Below are 16970 nucleotides of genomic sequence, written 5' to 3'. Positions count from 1 at the left end.
ATGACCATTTTTTATTATTGCATTCTACTAATTTTGAGCTAAAAGTCACATTTTTATATGGTTTTTATTGAAAATTCTCAACAGTTTATCTTCTGCTCCATCAGAGAGTAGCTCTGATGTCTCTGAATTCCTCGCAGCTCAAACACCAATTTAAGCTAAACTCTTATCAAACTTGTATGTATTAATTTTTTTATAGCTTCAACTTATTTTGCAGCACTTTACATTGTGATCACTCACAGTCCCCAGTGGGGATCACAATATAAATTCCATATCGGTATGTCTTTGCAGTGTGTGAGGAAAGCGGAGTACCAAGAGGACACCCAGACAAACATGAGGAGAACAAGCAAACTCCATGCAGATGTTGCCCTTGCTCAGATTCCCTTAGTACCCAGTGCTAACCAATAAGCCACTCTGCTGTCCTGATAAGAATTTAGCATGCGTTTATGGGCTGTTAGAAAATTACAGATAAGGACTAAAGATTGAGCTGTAAGAGATTCACTGTGAAGCAGAAAGCAACATTTTGCAGAAGCACTGAAAGGGAAAGCTGTAGCGGAAAAACTGGTGAACATTTTTAATAAAGACCAATTGAATAATAAAAAAAAAAATTTCATAGACTTTAAATAGAGTAAATGAAAAGGACCAATTTTAACTTCCGTGAAATTGTGCCCTAGTGAGCACAGCTTTGATTTTGAATGAATCCTCTTGTATAGATTAAGACAAAAAAATAAATAAAAAAATTCTATAAAAAGCCATGCTCTCTTTGTATTTACCAAAAAAAAAGTCTAAATAATTGAAACGCATAAAATTACCGCACCCAAATAATGTCATGCACATACCAATTCCACCATATTCTACAAATTCAAAGTTCAGGAACTACAAATATCAGTTAACTTATTCCAACTTTACAAACTTGTCTCTGCCTGAAGCCACCCTGGGGATCAATGGATTGTCCTTACTCTCTCTCTCCTGGTGTTCAGCTGCGTTTGCTAGGGAAAATGGTGTATGGCCACCTCACTATCTTGCAGTGGCTGATCCATGATTTGTTAAAAGGGAATTTTGCTAAATAACCAAATAGGCCATAAATGTATTACTTCAAATCCTTCAAACTCTCAAGACCATAAGTCTCTTCTGCTTCCCTAACTTTTCCATGTGAGACTGCTCACAGTAAACTTCATTTGTACTACTAAAGTTGTACTGCATCAGTAAGGGACTTATGTGAATAAAGCAGCGGTTGTCACTTAGGGCAAAAGTGTACACATATTATTGTAGGTTTAGATGAAGCTCAACATTTCCCATTATGCGCAATCATGAAAATTATTAATGTGCATTCAGAAGGTTTCAATTCACTAAGACTGCACCAAGCTGTAAACTGAAGATTAGACTACCACAGAGCAATTAGTTGGTACTATGAATCCTCCATTATACACTTTGGAACAAACACTTGTCAAGAAGGCTAAAAATAATAAAACTGCAACCGCCACATTCTATTAAAGGATCGAAAAGAAACTCAAGGGGTCAACAGTCTTGAAAATACTTTATTGAACTGAATGAATAGCTGTACTGTGCAGAATGGGTTTGAAAAGACTACAGCTTGAAGAGACGTGGTGGATAAATTTTTCTTTTTCAAAAACCCTCAACAAAATATAAAACAAAAAAAGGAAAGAAAAAAAAATGCTGAACAACTACAATATACTGAGCAGTATCTCCTCTTAACCCTTTTAGCACCATAACCCTCTCATGGATGGGATAAAACATTCAAGTGCTAGAATGAGCAGAAATATAGGATATTGGGACAAAAGTGAGGGGGAACGAGCACTAACACTCAGTGTTACTGTGGTTTACATACACCACTGTTCATTTTCTTTTTGTACACAAGGTGATGCTGCAAGAAACTGACCAAATTTAAGTGAGGGAAAAGGGAAGAGAGGAGCAAACACATACATGATCAAGTGATAGTATATTTGTAAATTCATCAGAAAGCTGTGCGTACTCTTCTTTTTTATTGTCTTTATATGCTAACTTTACATTGCAAAACAAAAAGAAAAACAAAAACTTCTACCCACTATGTCAGGCCCTTTATGAAAGTCTATGCACAAAAAGAACACTGTACATATTTTTACAAATAGGATTAATAGTATAGGCATGTAGGTGGCATGATTTTTAATCAAAGGCTGCCGAAAGAATAATCAAAGTAACAATAAATAAAAAAGTGCTAACATTAGCATTAGGAATTATGTATAGTATATTGACAAAAATCTGGCGGGGATCCTCAAGCTCTCCTTTTGCGGACAAGTCTCTGCAAACTATTAAGCAAATACATAAATAAGAGAATTCAGGGAAAAAAAACTATTAAGAATGTGAAAGAAGGGCTTTTTTAAAACTAAGACAACAATCTGTGCTAACTTGTTTTTAAACAGCATTTAAAGGAATCAGCCTACACTTGGATAAAACAAGTTTAACAGTTGAAAACTTTTTGTTTTTTACTTTTTTTTATAAACAACCACATAAAAAAAATGAAAATAAGCTAACAAAAACACAAAACAAAATTGGTTGGATCACAAAATGTGCAATTTCAAACAGTGGGTTAACTGTAATGTCTTTGTAGGAAATGGTAAAGACTAAGAACAATTTAGATGGATTTTTTGCTAACGGTCCTTTACATATCCTTTTCGAAAAGGCAAAATATTTGGTTTATACTAGCCAATGAAAATTTGTCAGATATGGAACAAATACTTTCTAGGTAGTAAGTTACAGAACTACCGCTATTTTTTTTTATTCTCTGGCCCATTAGAAAGGTAAATTGTATTTTTTTTTTTTTTTTAACCAGTGGCTGTAGTTGTGAGTTATCACCTCCCTTCTGGTCCTCAGCTGTGTCATGTGACCGACATGGTGATTCTCAAACTGACACGATAAATCTCTCCTATCAAAACTAGTTCAAAGGAAAACTGGCTTATTTGCCCCAGCAGACAATTAGATTCCACCTTTTACTTTCCGAGCCTCTTTGGAAAATGAAAGATCAATCCGATTGGTTGCTATGGGCAACTAAGCCAGTTCTCCTTTCCACCAGCCTTTAAATCTTCACCCACTGGTGTGGAAATGGTGTCCGTTTCGCTATTCAATCCTATGAGGCCCCCATGAAATGAATAGAGAAACTGACTTCCTGTTAACACATAAGATTCTGTATTATCTGGAGAGTCAGTGTCTGTCACATGACACAGCTGAGGACCAGAAGGGAGGGGATAACTCACAAGCTCAGCCACTGCTAAGAAAATTACCTTCATTACAATTTATATCATGCACCTTACTAATAGGTAAGAGAATATACATTTTTGTGGAGTTTTTCCTTAATTAAATTTCTTTCCTGAGCACAACTGCTCTTTTTTTAAATGTAATCTGAAACGGTCTAATGTTTCCGATTGGGCAAATAAACATTCAGTTAATGCCACTGTAGAACTTGCATAAAATAAACCACTCACACATTATTCAAAAGATCCAAAGCCACAACCCACTAGTCCAGGTTAACGCTGCATGTCGTCAGGTGCTGAAACCTTTTGAATAATGTTTAGGAAAGCTTTGGGATTTATGGCCTAATAAAGTTTTAAAAATTAAGCCAGTTGTACTTTTCTCATATTTTTTTTTCTTTGTTTTTTTTTATGACAATGTCACTAAAACCTCATGCACGCTGCAAAAAACCTCATGCAGTAGTTACGGTAAACCATCCAAGCAGTTTTATTAATTAATATTCATAAATACACACAGCAGCTTCATTAGAGATTTTTTCCATATACTTTTTTCCGTTTTCAGTTTTGAAGGTGGGAGATTAGGAGAGCTTTTTTTTATTTATTTTTGTTTGCGTCAAGGTACAGGAAGCAGACAAGCTGCCTCTGGTACTGCTACCTATGCATATCTGCTAGAAGTAAAAATTAGTTAAGTGATTTTGTCATATATATTTGCCTCTGTCTTTTTTCAAATTTTTTTTTTTTACATTTTTTTGAATGTACACAATGTAACAAGAGTGACAGACCGGAAATTACAATCACCAAAACAAACCCAAAGATAGTTGTTTGTCCACTTTCATTGGCAGTTACAGCACAGAGGACATTGTCTGCAAAGGGGGATGTCATCAAAGAGGAGGTGGCGGAGGCTCGTTTCCTTTATTGCTCTCTTTTAGGTTTAAGTTTTCTAAAGCAACATCTAAAGGCATTATATCTACACAACCCATTGCCCCAAAATCAGCTATTTCCCCCCGCTCGTCCTCATCTGAGGAGGAGCTTTCTTCCTGCATCAATGTAGAAAGCAGTAGCTCTTGGACGAATAGGCTACGATCTGCCCTTTCACTTTCTAATGACTGTCGCTCAGCTTCTGTCATCTTGGGGTCATTCAACCTGCAAATGGGTTAAATTAGAAGGATTCAGTCAAATTAGAGGTGGAAAACGTAACATAATTTCAGATTGTATACATACAATGTGAATGATATAAGAACGTTCACACAATAATAGTCAACAACAGATCTTAGAACAAAAAGTAGTAAATGCAAAAGTTAGAGTGGCCCCAGATGCCATGTTGTATGTCCAGTTCAGAAATCCAATTTTCTTATAACCAAGACAGACCCCTTGAACTTAGGCCACCTAACACATCAGCAGATGTTTTTGGAGAAAATTCCGCTGCTTTACTGACTACAGGGAGATTTAAACTCACACCCAATACATATGCTGACTATGAAGAAGCCATACCTTGTGAGGAGAAACTGTGAATTCTGTATTGTTTGCTGATTGTTTTCCGTATTGGATGTGTTGGTTGCTGCTGTTGATTGGGTGATGGTGGTGGTGACACTACTTGCATTGTTGCGCCTTGTGGCGTTCCGTGCCGTTTCTAATTGTTGCCGTGCTGCCTGTGCCTGCTGTCTCTCTAGCTGTAACTGCATTTGGAGCTGTTGCAACTGAGAGGCAGAAGGACCCGTTGAGTTAAGCTGACCACCCGTTGAGCGCCTTACCCCTGATAATTGGGATAATAGCTCTGCATAAAAAGAAAACAAAATATGAACATATAATCTTCATATGTATCTATAATACAAATATATACATGCATCTGATTTTCAGTGTCTATAAACGGAAAAAAGTAGATCCTGAATAAGAATAGTTTTTATGCTTACAAATGTATACAAAAGGAGTCCAATTTTAAACCAGCTTTTCAATTTGGCGAGGACTGCGCCATACATAAAGAAAAAAAAAAAAAAGAAAGAAAACCACTCATGCTCCCACTGCTTCATTAAATCGCCGAGGGTTCGGTCCCTTGTGTCTAAACTTTCAGATGGGATTATGTGTGCCACTGCAGCCATTCGCTAGTTCCCCAAACAACACATCACTGCTGCGTCATATGCGGCTTGGGGACATCACCACATAGGTCAGTTAATGGCTGCAGCAGCACACAAAACCCTGTCTGGAAACTTTACATGGCAGGGACTGGAAGCAAGGCCAGACGAGACCCTCATTGCTGGTGCAGAACGGTGGGGAGCAGTGCGTGTGCCTTTTCTTTATGTACAGAGCATGGCTGGCCAAATTTTAATTATTAAAGCTGGACATCCCTTTAAAGTGAATGTCCACCCTTGAACACCATTTTCAGCAAAAAAAAGTTCCTGGTCTTAGTAGTGACCCACTTCACTCGGTGATTGGCAAAGCAGGCCTTTCCTAGTATTTCCAGCATGTAGAGTCGGACAGGAAGTGGAGAGCAACAGGAACCGCAGCAGCTTCAGAACAACAGAGGTGGGGGATCGGTTGAGGCGATTCATGCTTCTACTTTTAACAGTTTTTGTCCTATGCAAATAGTGTTTAAATTAGACACAAAATCTTGTACAATTTATTGGATATTGGTCTCCAGACTGTCAAGGGAACAGCCACTGCAGCTCAGCATAAAAGGGAGAATCAACCTGCAGTAGATGCATAGACACCACCATGTTGAAGCTCCAGATAAGTATGCAGGCTGCTCGTCTGTCCCTCCACTCCCGGACCAACAGAAGAGAGCATAATCTCGCCAGATAGGGTATACTACGCGGGATCATGCCGCAATCAAGCCCCTCTAATATTGTGCTAGCTGAGCTGATTACCCCCTGTGCACAGAGCGGCCCTCTGACAATCTGGGGGGCTGATTTGCATATCCGATGCAAAAAATGACATCAGTTACAGCAACAATATTTTGGGGGAAGGTGGGGTGCTTAGTGTTGGGGTGCTGTTTTGAGGGTTAGTGAAAACCTATGCTTAAAGGTACTGGAATCTGTTTGACCACGGCAGATCGATCCTCTTTAATTAAAAACTAAGGAATTGCAGTTTCTGCAAAAAAAATATTTTATATACTGAAAAGTTGTACAACTTTCCAGTATATTTTCTTTATCAATATATCACAGTTCTCAAGATCTATGCTTGCTGTCATTCAATAAGGATCACTGAGATGGACACACGGGTATAAGAGTTGTCTTGCAATGAGCTGAGCATCTGTGTTTCCATCCTGTCACCAGGACAGACTTTCCAACTAAAGGGGTGAAAACTGAGGATTTAATGTCACAAATTGTATAAACCAGAAAAACTCCTTTAATGAAAAGAATGGAGCACAGAACAGAAAAATACACAGTTGTGAGTATTCTTAGTGAAGCAATAACCTACATCATGACAAATGATCACCTAGATCATCTTTTTCTGATGTTTCTAGTTTGTTATATTTTAAGAGAGGTACTCTACCGGCTATAGGATCCATGGCTTCCCTATTGCTTGGTGAGTATGAGCTCTGCGAGGATGAAAGCCCTCCAGTGGAACTGCTAGTAAAGTGCATGTTTGATCGTCGAGCTCGTGGACCACCCAACCCTCGGCCAGGGTGAAACATCCTTCGTACGTGTCGAACTCCACTGGATTCATCATAAGCAACAGTTAAGGGAGACAATAGCAAAGTGAGAAGGGAGTTCAAAATATAGAAATATCATGGAAGGAACAAGGGTTTTACCAGAACTGCAAAAAAATAAATAGTATGTAGCTGTAAGATTGCTTAAAAGGGGTTGGCAAATCTCATACATTGGTGGCATATCACTAGTATATGCCACCAATGGATGATACAGTAAGTGCGGGACCCACCTATCTCTAGAACTAAGCCCACGAAGAGAAGGTGACTGGACCATGCATGAGTGGCCACCCGTCATTAATTTCTATGGGAGTGCTGAAAATAGCCAAGAGGTGCGCTAAGCTATTTTTAGAAGTCCCATAAAAATAATGGGAAGCACAAGCACGGACACCACTCCATTCACTTCTATGGGGCTGAAGGAAATTTTTGGCAGTCCCATAGAAATTAATGCATGTAGCTATTAAAACAGGCATGTCAGCAGAGGTGACAGGTCATTTTTAAGCCCAGAAAACCTCTAATTGCATTTTTAAACATGACATAAAAAGTACAAATGGGGGCGACACCCGACACCCCCTGCAAATCAGCCGTTTGAAGAGCCTGCAGCATTCTGGTGGGCATTGCGGCCTGTTCCTAGGCCAGTTAATCGGTCAAGTGAATGGGCTTGGGCTGCAATGCCAAGCACAGGCGCTATACAATGCATGGTGTTGTGCTTGGTATCCTGATGACAGGTCATCAATACTGTATTCCCAGAAAACTCCTTTAAGGGGAACCTGTCATCAACTTTATCCAGTTGTCCATACTAATGGCAGAATAAAGTAGAGACAGGCGAGTTGATTTCAGCAGTCTGTCATTTATAAGTTAAATGTAAGTGGTTGCCGAGCACCAACATCATAATCATTGCAGACTGGGCCTGGAAAAAGAGTCCCGGCCACCTGAGAAGAGTCCTGGTTATACATGAATTCCTGCTCTCCTCGCCCACCTGCTGATGACTGACAGGCTTCTACCTAGTTTTCTCCCTTTCTCTCTAGGAGAGAACTGCCAATCATCAGCAGATGGGTGGGAGAGCAGGAGATTATGGATAACCAGGACTCTTTTCAGGGCCTGGGCTGAAACTATTATGAAGCTGGTTCTCAGCAACCACTTACTTTTAGCCCATGAGTGACACACCGCTGACATCAGCATTTCTGTCACTACTTTATACTGCCCTCAGTACGGTCAGCATAAAGTTGATGACCGGTTCCCTTTAAATAATATAGCATAAGAAGTAAATAAAATAATAATCACACAATCGAAGAGTTAACTGATGAATATATTCAAACTGAAATAAAAATGGGACATTCCCAAGATTCTCCCACTGATAAAAATGTGTAACCAGTAGATATACAATATGCAACAACCGGTCATGAACTGAAGGGCCCTAGAGTTTTACATGCATAGTATTCTCGAATATAAAAAAATGGGTGGATCCTAAAAGGGATCTGTATATAAGCGGATGAGAATAGTATCAAAAATTCATGGTACTTGAATTTTTGTCGGCTTTGAATTTGACATTTTTCTTAATGCAGGTTAAGTGTGGATTATTAATACATTAGGCGAGATAGTTGCAACCATTACTGCATTCTGTGTTGCACATATAGAAACGTCTGTTTTCTTTATATAGATCAGGAATTCCCTCCAGCAAAACTACAACTCCCAACATGCCACGATAGCTGTAGGCTGTTCAGGTTTGACGGAAGTTGTAATTTTGCAACAGCTGGAGGGCCGCAGGTTGGCCATCCCCGATATAGATAAACTGTATGTACCGGTGAGACACTACAGTGCTTACTCACAGTCCTGTGGGGGGCTCGTTCAATAGCAGCCCCTGCTGCTCTTCCACTAGGATGTCACTCAAAATGATTTGTGGCACATGCACAGTGTTGCACACAGTGTACTGTCTGCATTAAAACGTCCGTTCTGCAGCCTCGCAAAAAAATAAAAAATAAAAATAAACACTGAATATGTCCTATTCTTGTCCATTTTACAGACAAGAATATGACACTTCTACGGAAGTTTAAAAATAAATGGCGGCGTGCACTCAGCCGCTATCTGTATCTTGTGGATCTGCGATTTGCAGACAGCAAAACACTTACAGCTGTGTGCATTATATTGTTGACTGTGGATATTAGCATTTGAAATCCCAAATCTCCAAAATTACAAAACCACAATTGGTGCAATATGTGCGACACTGTACCTAAAATCACCAAATCTTCAAACACACAATGTATAGTGACCACTATAATCAGTAGTGTACCACACCTACATACTCCACCCTGATCCTGCACAAGGCATTGGGATACTATACACTGACTTTTGGCTATACTCGTGTGAGTTATAGTTAACATGTGACCATAACCTTGGGGAGAGTATCTTTGTCATGGCATCTCAGGTATTGCTGCTAAACTTTTTATGTCATTCATTGAGTTTTGTATTAAATTCCATCAATAAATTATCATTTTACATCATATGTGTTTGAATATTTGGCGATTTTATTTGAAATCCAGCAAACCCCAATCTGTATATCGAACGGTTTGTGAATATTTAAACACATGCACGAATTTCCCATATTATCAATTGTGTGATTTTTATTTTATTCCCCTTTTATGCTATACCAATTAATAAATAGCAGTTGCTTATTAGGCAAGTCTAGACCAGGGCGCTCTGCCACCTACCGTGACTCATATTACTAATATAATCTTATAGTGTTCCAATGATGTATATACAGCAGTGGCTTTGTGAATTTACATTCTAAACAATAAACGTGTGCCAAGTTTCCAAAAAAAAGGATATTAGATCCCTGGGAGCTCTGTGTTCAAGTGTAAGATGGGCAGCAAAGTCATCTGTGACATGATTTGGATCTCCCCCTGGTAATGCTGCACAAATTGGGCATATCTGTAAAGAGACAAACATCATTATGTCCAGATAACACACCTATAGTAAAGGCACGAGACATGGAGCCTTTACTATTGTGTCACGTCCTATGTGCACTCAAACTGGAGCCAGGAGAGTTCATAACCAGACTCCATCTCCTTTCAAATGATCCTACATTTTACAGAACTGGGTGCACTGGTTTAGTGTGTTCGCTACATTCTTATTAACAGTTTACTTACTGGATTCCAATATTCGATTGCAGAGTAGAAGCTACTTTAAAAGAAACCACAGTAACATAATTTAAGTACATCCGTATACTTTTCTATCTGAATTAGAGGGAATGTGTCATCAGAAAATGAACTATTGTTTAAATTAAGATTTTGTATTAACCATTTTAAAGATTTTATGGTATTTCCTTTTTCAATGTCACTATATTTAAAAAATATATATAATAAATTCAAAAATCTAGCAGTTTTTGCCCTGGCCATTAAGTATAATATTAGTACTACTTCTTGGACTGTACAGGTCATTTTTCAGCAGTCATCTCCTAATGATTACAGGCAGGATTAGAAAGGCAACACAGGAATTACCATTTGCATTAGGTGATATCACAGGTTATCTACTCTACCCTGACCTCTACACAGGTCACAAAGCATGTCTAGGAAAAGCTTCTAAAGAAGTTAATGATAATAATCTTCTGTCCATTGTGGCTGCTGTAAAGCATATATCTAAATGCTATTTAGGACAGCTCAGGCAAGATAGCCGCACTCATAATCAAGTTCATGAAATAGAATTTAAAAAAAATTCTACAATCAGAAAATAAAAACATTAGAAAGAAGGAGGCGAGTCCAGAGGTTGCAATAATACCTGTACAATCGTTATAGTTGCCTTTGGCTTATTTCTATGCACAAGAAGTGCTGTGTAGTCTGTTCAGTACCTGCCGTCCGCTCCCCTAATTCTGGAATGGGCGGCAGAACTGATACAGCGCCCTGAATAACCACGGCTGAAGCGTGGCTCCTGCTGCAACAGCCGGCATGGTAGTTAACTGCGACGCTGGGGTCAATAGAGCCCACAGCATCTAGGCCAGGGGTCAGCAACCTTCAGCGCTCCAGGTGTGGTGACACCGCAACTCCCATAGAAGTGAGTGGAGCCTGCTGGGAGTGGTAGTTCCACAACAGCTGGCGTACCGGAGGTTGCTGATCCCTGATCTAGGCTATTAGAGGGGGGAGGCAAAGGTTAATAAAGTTCATTATATATATATAAAAAAAAAAAAATTACCCCCATAAAAAGTGGTTTTATTTGGTAAACATGCTAAAAAAAAAAAAAAAAACATATGCACAAACAGATTGTATCACACCATGTTTGTGAGAACCCGTATAATAAAGATCATGTTTTTTTATACTACCCTGTCCCATGGATGTTAAGAGAAAAACGCAAAACTACAGAATTGTTTTTTCCCTATTTTCCCCAGCCCCAAAAAGTAATAAATGTTAATGAAGAAACCCAAAAAAAAAAAAAAAAAAAAAAAAGTTACCAAACCCCACAATAAGCTAGTCCTCATACTGCTATACCAGCGGCTTTTGGTTGGAAGGCAGCAACATAACGAGACGCGGTATTATTCATAAAGGATCTGGTTCCCTTTAAGACATACTATATTCGCTTACCACTTCTGTTGAGGTTTCTGCGTGCTCTGATGTCACATGCTCTTGTAGAGAGGTCTCGGTATAACCCATTTTACCACAATAAGGACAAGTAAAAGATTGCGGCTGCTCCACAGAGAAAGCTTCCCCACCATAGTATAAATCTGTGAATAAAGTAGACATCTGCTATACAAATTGAACATATAAAATGCACTTTAAAGCACAAAAAAAGTAAAACAGGATGACGCTATTTTTATAATTTGCTAGGGCAAGCGCTGTGGACTCTTCACTGTTTACATGGGACTGACTACAGGCACGCCATCCAGTGGCAGCAGGGCAGGCAATTGCAGCTTCATTCCGTTCAATCGAAGAGGATGAAGCTGCAATATCCCACACCATCGCTAATTTTCACACTAAAAATTATAAATTGTTCAGACGAACGTCTTAAGAATTATGTGGAAGTTGATTTTTTTTACAAAGGTTTCCCTTTATTAAAGAAAATAATCATTCTGTACTAACAGTACAATACAAACAAAAAAAACAATTGGCCACATTTAATCAACGTATCTGCGCCTTTTTGCTGCTGTTTTACTTTTAGGATGGACACATTAACCATCTGTACCAAAAAGGAGCCCCTTGCCCATGTGTGTCAGTTTGTAAAAGTGGAGTGCAAAACGTCATGCACAATCTCACTGAAGAAGCCTCCCGAGACGTAATGACGCTTGAAAGGGCCTTAATTACAATAAAACATTTTTTTGCTTTTTCTCTATGCATTTCAGGAGCCATAATTATTTTTTTATTGACATGGCTGTCTGGTGTCTTGTTTTACACAGGAGAAATGTTATTTTTGGCATTGTTTTGGGGGTAAACACTGTATAAATAAAAAAAAAAAAAAAAAATTTCAAAAAATTACTTTTCATGCCATTCATGTTTCACCCTAAATAACCTGTTAAATGAATTCTTCATGTTATTATGGTGCTGTGAATATCTCATGTATGTGTACATTTTTATTTAATGGGTGCACAATAAAATGCATTTTATACTAAATAATAGCAGTATTTTTTTTGGGGGGGGGGGGGGTTGCTATTCTTTTTCAATTTTTTATTACATCGTTTATAACTTTTAAAATCCAATTGTGAAGTTGATATTTTATAACTTTTTTTATCTCAGACTTATAATGTATTAGTGTACCCAGTCGGTATGACACAGGCTGATGTTAGACTCCCTTGATCATGGACAGCAGTAATCAAAGTGTAAACATCTGGGATCGGAGCTTCCTCTAACACCAGCTGTGAAGCCGGAACCTATGCTAAAAACTGTTCGTAAGGCCTTCCGTTTTTCATGGACGTGTGCTGTGCACATTTTCCTCGGACACCACACATACACATTGATTTAAATGGGTCTGTTCACATTTCAGTATTTTTTACGGAGCGTGGGTCAGTAACAAAAAATCATGGATCTGTGATGCGGACCAAGCACACCCATTGAAGTCTATGGGTCCGTGAAAATCACGGACACAACACAGATGGCATTCGTGGTGTGTCCATTTTTCACAGAAGACAAATAGAAAATGCTCGAGAATAATGCTGAGCAACGGAGGGAAAAAACGGACACACAGACCAATCACAGATCCTTTACAGACATCTTTAGGGATGATACACTGACACTTTCTTCACGAACGAGACACTGACACGGAAGTGTGGACGAGGCCTAAAAGCTGGATCTTAGGGCATCGGTACAGGGAGTAGCATCGGTACAGGGAGGAGGAGACAGCAATGTTTCTCAAGGGAAGACTTCTTCTTTCTGGCTGTGATGCACTCCGTTGCAATTGGGCAGCTCACAGCCAGGGAGAAGACTTCCCTTGAGAAAAATGGCTGTCTCCTCCTCCCTGTACCGATGCCGATATTAGCACCCAAGTAGGCAAAAGTGAAAAGGGGGAACAGACTTCTACTAATAAAGCCCTACACTGCCAGGTACTAATATTGTAATGTCAGGACCAGTGAAAGGTCCTCTTTAACCACACCCCATCTTTTACAGCAGCAGCTGTAAAAAGACCATGGGCGATTGTGAAGGGGTTAAAGATGCAACAACTTTATCAACGTCATGCAATACTTTAATTTGTTAGAAATAAATGTCCGCCTCTGGCAAACCGGACCACGAAGACAACAGTAAGGCTACTTTCACACTTGTGGCAGTCGGATCCGCCGATCTGCCGCTGACTGAAAGCATTTGTGAGACGGATCCGGATGCGGATCAGTCTCACAAATGCATTGCAAGGACGGATCCGTCTCTCCGCTTGTCATGCTGACCGACGGATCCGTCTTGTACATTTTTCTCATTTTTACCGATCTGCGCATGCGCATGCCGGAACGACGGATCCGGCATTCCGGTATTCTGAATGCCGGCTCCGGCGCTAATACATTCCTATGGGAAAAAATGCCGGATGCGGCGTTCAGGCAAGTCTTCAGTTTTTTTCGCCGGAGAGAAAACCGTAGCATGCTACGGTTCTCTCTTTTGCCTGATCAGTCAAAACGACTGAACTGAAAACATCCTGATGCATCCTGAACGGATTGCTCTCCATTCAGAATGCATGGGGATAAAACTGATCAGTTCTTTTCCGGAATAGAGCCCCTGTGTCGGAACTCTATGCCGGAAAAGAAAAATGCAAGTGTGAAAGTACCCTAAATTATACATTGCCAGGAGCGTAGCTAAAGGCTCATGGGCCCTGGTACAAGAGTTCAGCTTGGGCCCCCTACTTTGTGGCAAGGGACAGGGAAACACATAGCCTTCGTGCCACCTAAGGCAAAAATTGAAACAGCACCCCCCTTATCCAAATTCTTGACCTAACCCCTTCCCTTCAGCCAGAGGTGTAACTTGACCAGCATGTACTTTCTATAATACCAGTGTCCTCTTATATGGCACAAGGGTTTTTGGGCCCCCTCAGGCTCCTGGGCCCGGTAGCTACTGCTACCTCTGCACCCCCTATAGCTACACCCATGTACATTGCCCTAAGGCCTCTTTCACACGGGTGAGATTTCCGCACGGGTGCAATGATTCATTTCAATAGGTGTGTGTAGATGAGCGTTGCTTTTCATGCATCACTTCTGCGTTGCGTGAAAACCGCAGCATGTTCTATATTCTGCGTTTTTCATACAGCCCAGGCCCTCATAGAAGTGAATGGGCCTGCGTGAAAAACGCATTGCATCCGGATGCAATGCGTTTTTCACTGATGGTTGCTAGGAGATGCAGTTTGTAAACCTTCAGTTTTTTATCACGTGTGTGAAAAACGCATCAAAATGCATTGCACTCACGCGGAAAAAAACTGAACAACTGAACACAATCACGGACAAAACTGACTGAACTTGCTTGCAAAATGGTGCGAGTTTCACTGAACGCACCCGGAGCCAATCCACCACTCTCGTGTGAAAGAGGTCTAAAGGTTCTGTGTGGTGTTTAACAGCTACCCGACCGCCTAATGCAGGATTGCGTCCTGCGGGCGGCCGGGTTATTCCTCTTTGACGCGCTGGCGCGTCATCTCGCGAAAGGCGATATTTCCTGTGAACGCGCGCACACAGGAGCGTGCGTTCACAGGATCCGAAGGTAAATGAGTTCATCTTCAGCCTGCCAGCGGCGATCATTCACTGGCAGGTTGTAGATGCGATTTTTTTTTTTAACCCTTGAAAGGTATATCAGACGCTGTTTTGTTAACAGCGTCTGATTTTGCAGAACCACAAAACACGGACACCGCGGATCTGAAAAACACGGACACCGGCAATGTGCTTTCCGCATTTTGCGGATCCGCACATTGCCAGAACTATATAGAAAATGCCTTTTCTTGACTGCAATTGTGGACAAGAATAGGACATGTTCTATAGGCTCTACAAAAAACGCAGTGTTCGCCCGATCAGGCCTGATCTTGTGCGCACACTTGCGTTCAGTCCGCCCCACCGCCCCATTTTTTTTCTTTCCAATCACTGCAAAAACACCTTAAAATCGCTGCGGCGCTATAAAAACCACTTTTGAGGGGCATAGCGAGTTCATAGAAGTTTTTTTTTTTTGGGGGGGGGGGCACAAGTTAGCGGAAATATATATATTTTTTTCTTACAAAGTCTCATATTCCACTAACTTGTGACAAAAAATAAAATCTCACATGAACTCACCATACCCCTCACGGAATCCAAATGCATAAACATTTTTAGACATTTATATTCCAGACGACTTCTCACGCTTTAGGGCCCCTAAAATGCCAGGGGCACCCCATAAGTGACCCCATTTTGGAAAGAAGACACCCCAAGGTATTCCGTGAGGGGCATGGCGAGTTCCTAGAATATAATTATTTTTTTGGCCCAAGTTAGCGGAAAATGATTTATTTATTTTTTTCTCTCTTACAAAATCATATTCCACTAACTTGGGCCCAAAAAATTTAATTATATTCTATGAACTCGCCATGCCCCTCACGGAAGATCTTGCGGTGACTTCTTTCCAAAATGGGGTCACATGTATTTATACTGCTCTGGCATTTTAGGGGCCCTAAAGCGTGAGAAGAAGTCTGGAATCCAAATGCACAAAAATGCCCTCCTAAAAGGTACTCATTGGAATGTGGGCCCGTTTGCGCATCTAGGCTGCAAAAAAGTGTCACACATGTGGTATCGCGCATACTCAGAAGAAGTAGGGCAATGTGTTTTGGGGTGTATTTTTACATATACCCATGCTGGATGAGATAAATATCTCTCTATAAGACAACTTTTCCCATTTTTTTATACAAAGTTGTCATTTTACAGAGATATTTATCTCACCCAGCATGGGTATATGTAAAAATACACCCCAAAACACATTGCCCTACTTCTTCTTTTTTTAATCAAAGACATGTAGAACAATAAGTTTAGAGAAAAATTTATATAGAAATGTACAACAGAAAGTGAAAAATTTAATTTTTTTTGCAAAAATTTCGGTCAATTTCGATTAATATCAAAAAAAGTTAAAAATGTCAGCAGCAATGAAATACCACCAAATGAAAGCTCTATTAGTGAGAAGAAAAGGAGGTAAAAGTCATTTGGGTGGTAAGTTGTATGACCGAGCAATAAACCGGGAAAGTAGTGCAGAATTGTAAAAAGTGGTCTGGTCATTAAGGGGGTTTAGGCTAGGGGGGCTGAGGTGGTTAATGAGCTACGATTGAGAAGGGAATACTGTAATGAAAAGCACACTGCTGCTAAAAATGTCACATGGAAAAAGTCCACCAAAAGGCTTGGAAAAAAAAATAAAAAATTGTATATATAACTATTACAGCCCAAAAAAAGATGTTGTGGAGGATTCTAGTCTAGGACAGACACACATACTAACTTAACCACTTCAGCCCCGCTAGGTGAAACCCCCTTCATGACCAGGCCACTTTTTACACTTCGGCACTACACTACTTTCACCGTTTATCGCTCGGTCATGCAACTTACCACCCAAATGAATTTTACCTCCTTTTCTTCTCACTAATGGAGCTTTCATTTGGTGGTATTTTATTGCTGCTGACATTTTTACTTTTTTTGT

General features: G+C 40.0%; 1 protein-coding gene across 1 annotated transcript in view; it reads right to left on the bottom strand.

The window, feature by feature from the left end:
• Window positions 1-1517: 1517 nt before the first annotated feature.
• The window catches only part of KCMF1 (potassium channel modulatory factor 1), a 59049-nt gene continuing 43596 nt past the window's right edge, over window positions 1518-16970 (bottom strand). The window contains exons 3-7 of the mRNA XM_044304887.1: window positions 11457-11596; window positions 9712-9813; window positions 6732-6906; window positions 4734-5016; window positions 1518-4385 (exon numbers count right to left, since the gene is read on the bottom strand). Of these exons, the coding sequence (XP_044160822.1) occupies window positions 4124-4385; window positions 4734-5016; window positions 6732-6906; window positions 9712-9813; window positions 11457-11596 (962 nt within the window). The 3' untranslated portion in view covers window positions 1518-4123. The remainder of the gene's footprint in view (window positions 4386-4733; window positions 5017-6731; window positions 6907-9711; window positions 9814-11456; window positions 11597-16970) is intronic.

The sequence above is a fragment of the Bufo gargarizans genome, chromosome 1 (assembly GCF_014858855.1).
Source record: "Bufo gargarizans isolate SCDJY-AF-19 chromosome 1, ASM1485885v1, whole genome shotgun sequence".
NCBI classification, from domain to species: domain Eukaryota; kingdom Metazoa; phylum Chordata; class Amphibia; order Anura; family Bufonidae; genus Bufo; species Bufo gargarizans.
The sequence above is the reverse complement of the archived record's forward strand: the minus strand, read 5'-3'. Positions and strand labels throughout refer to the sequence as shown.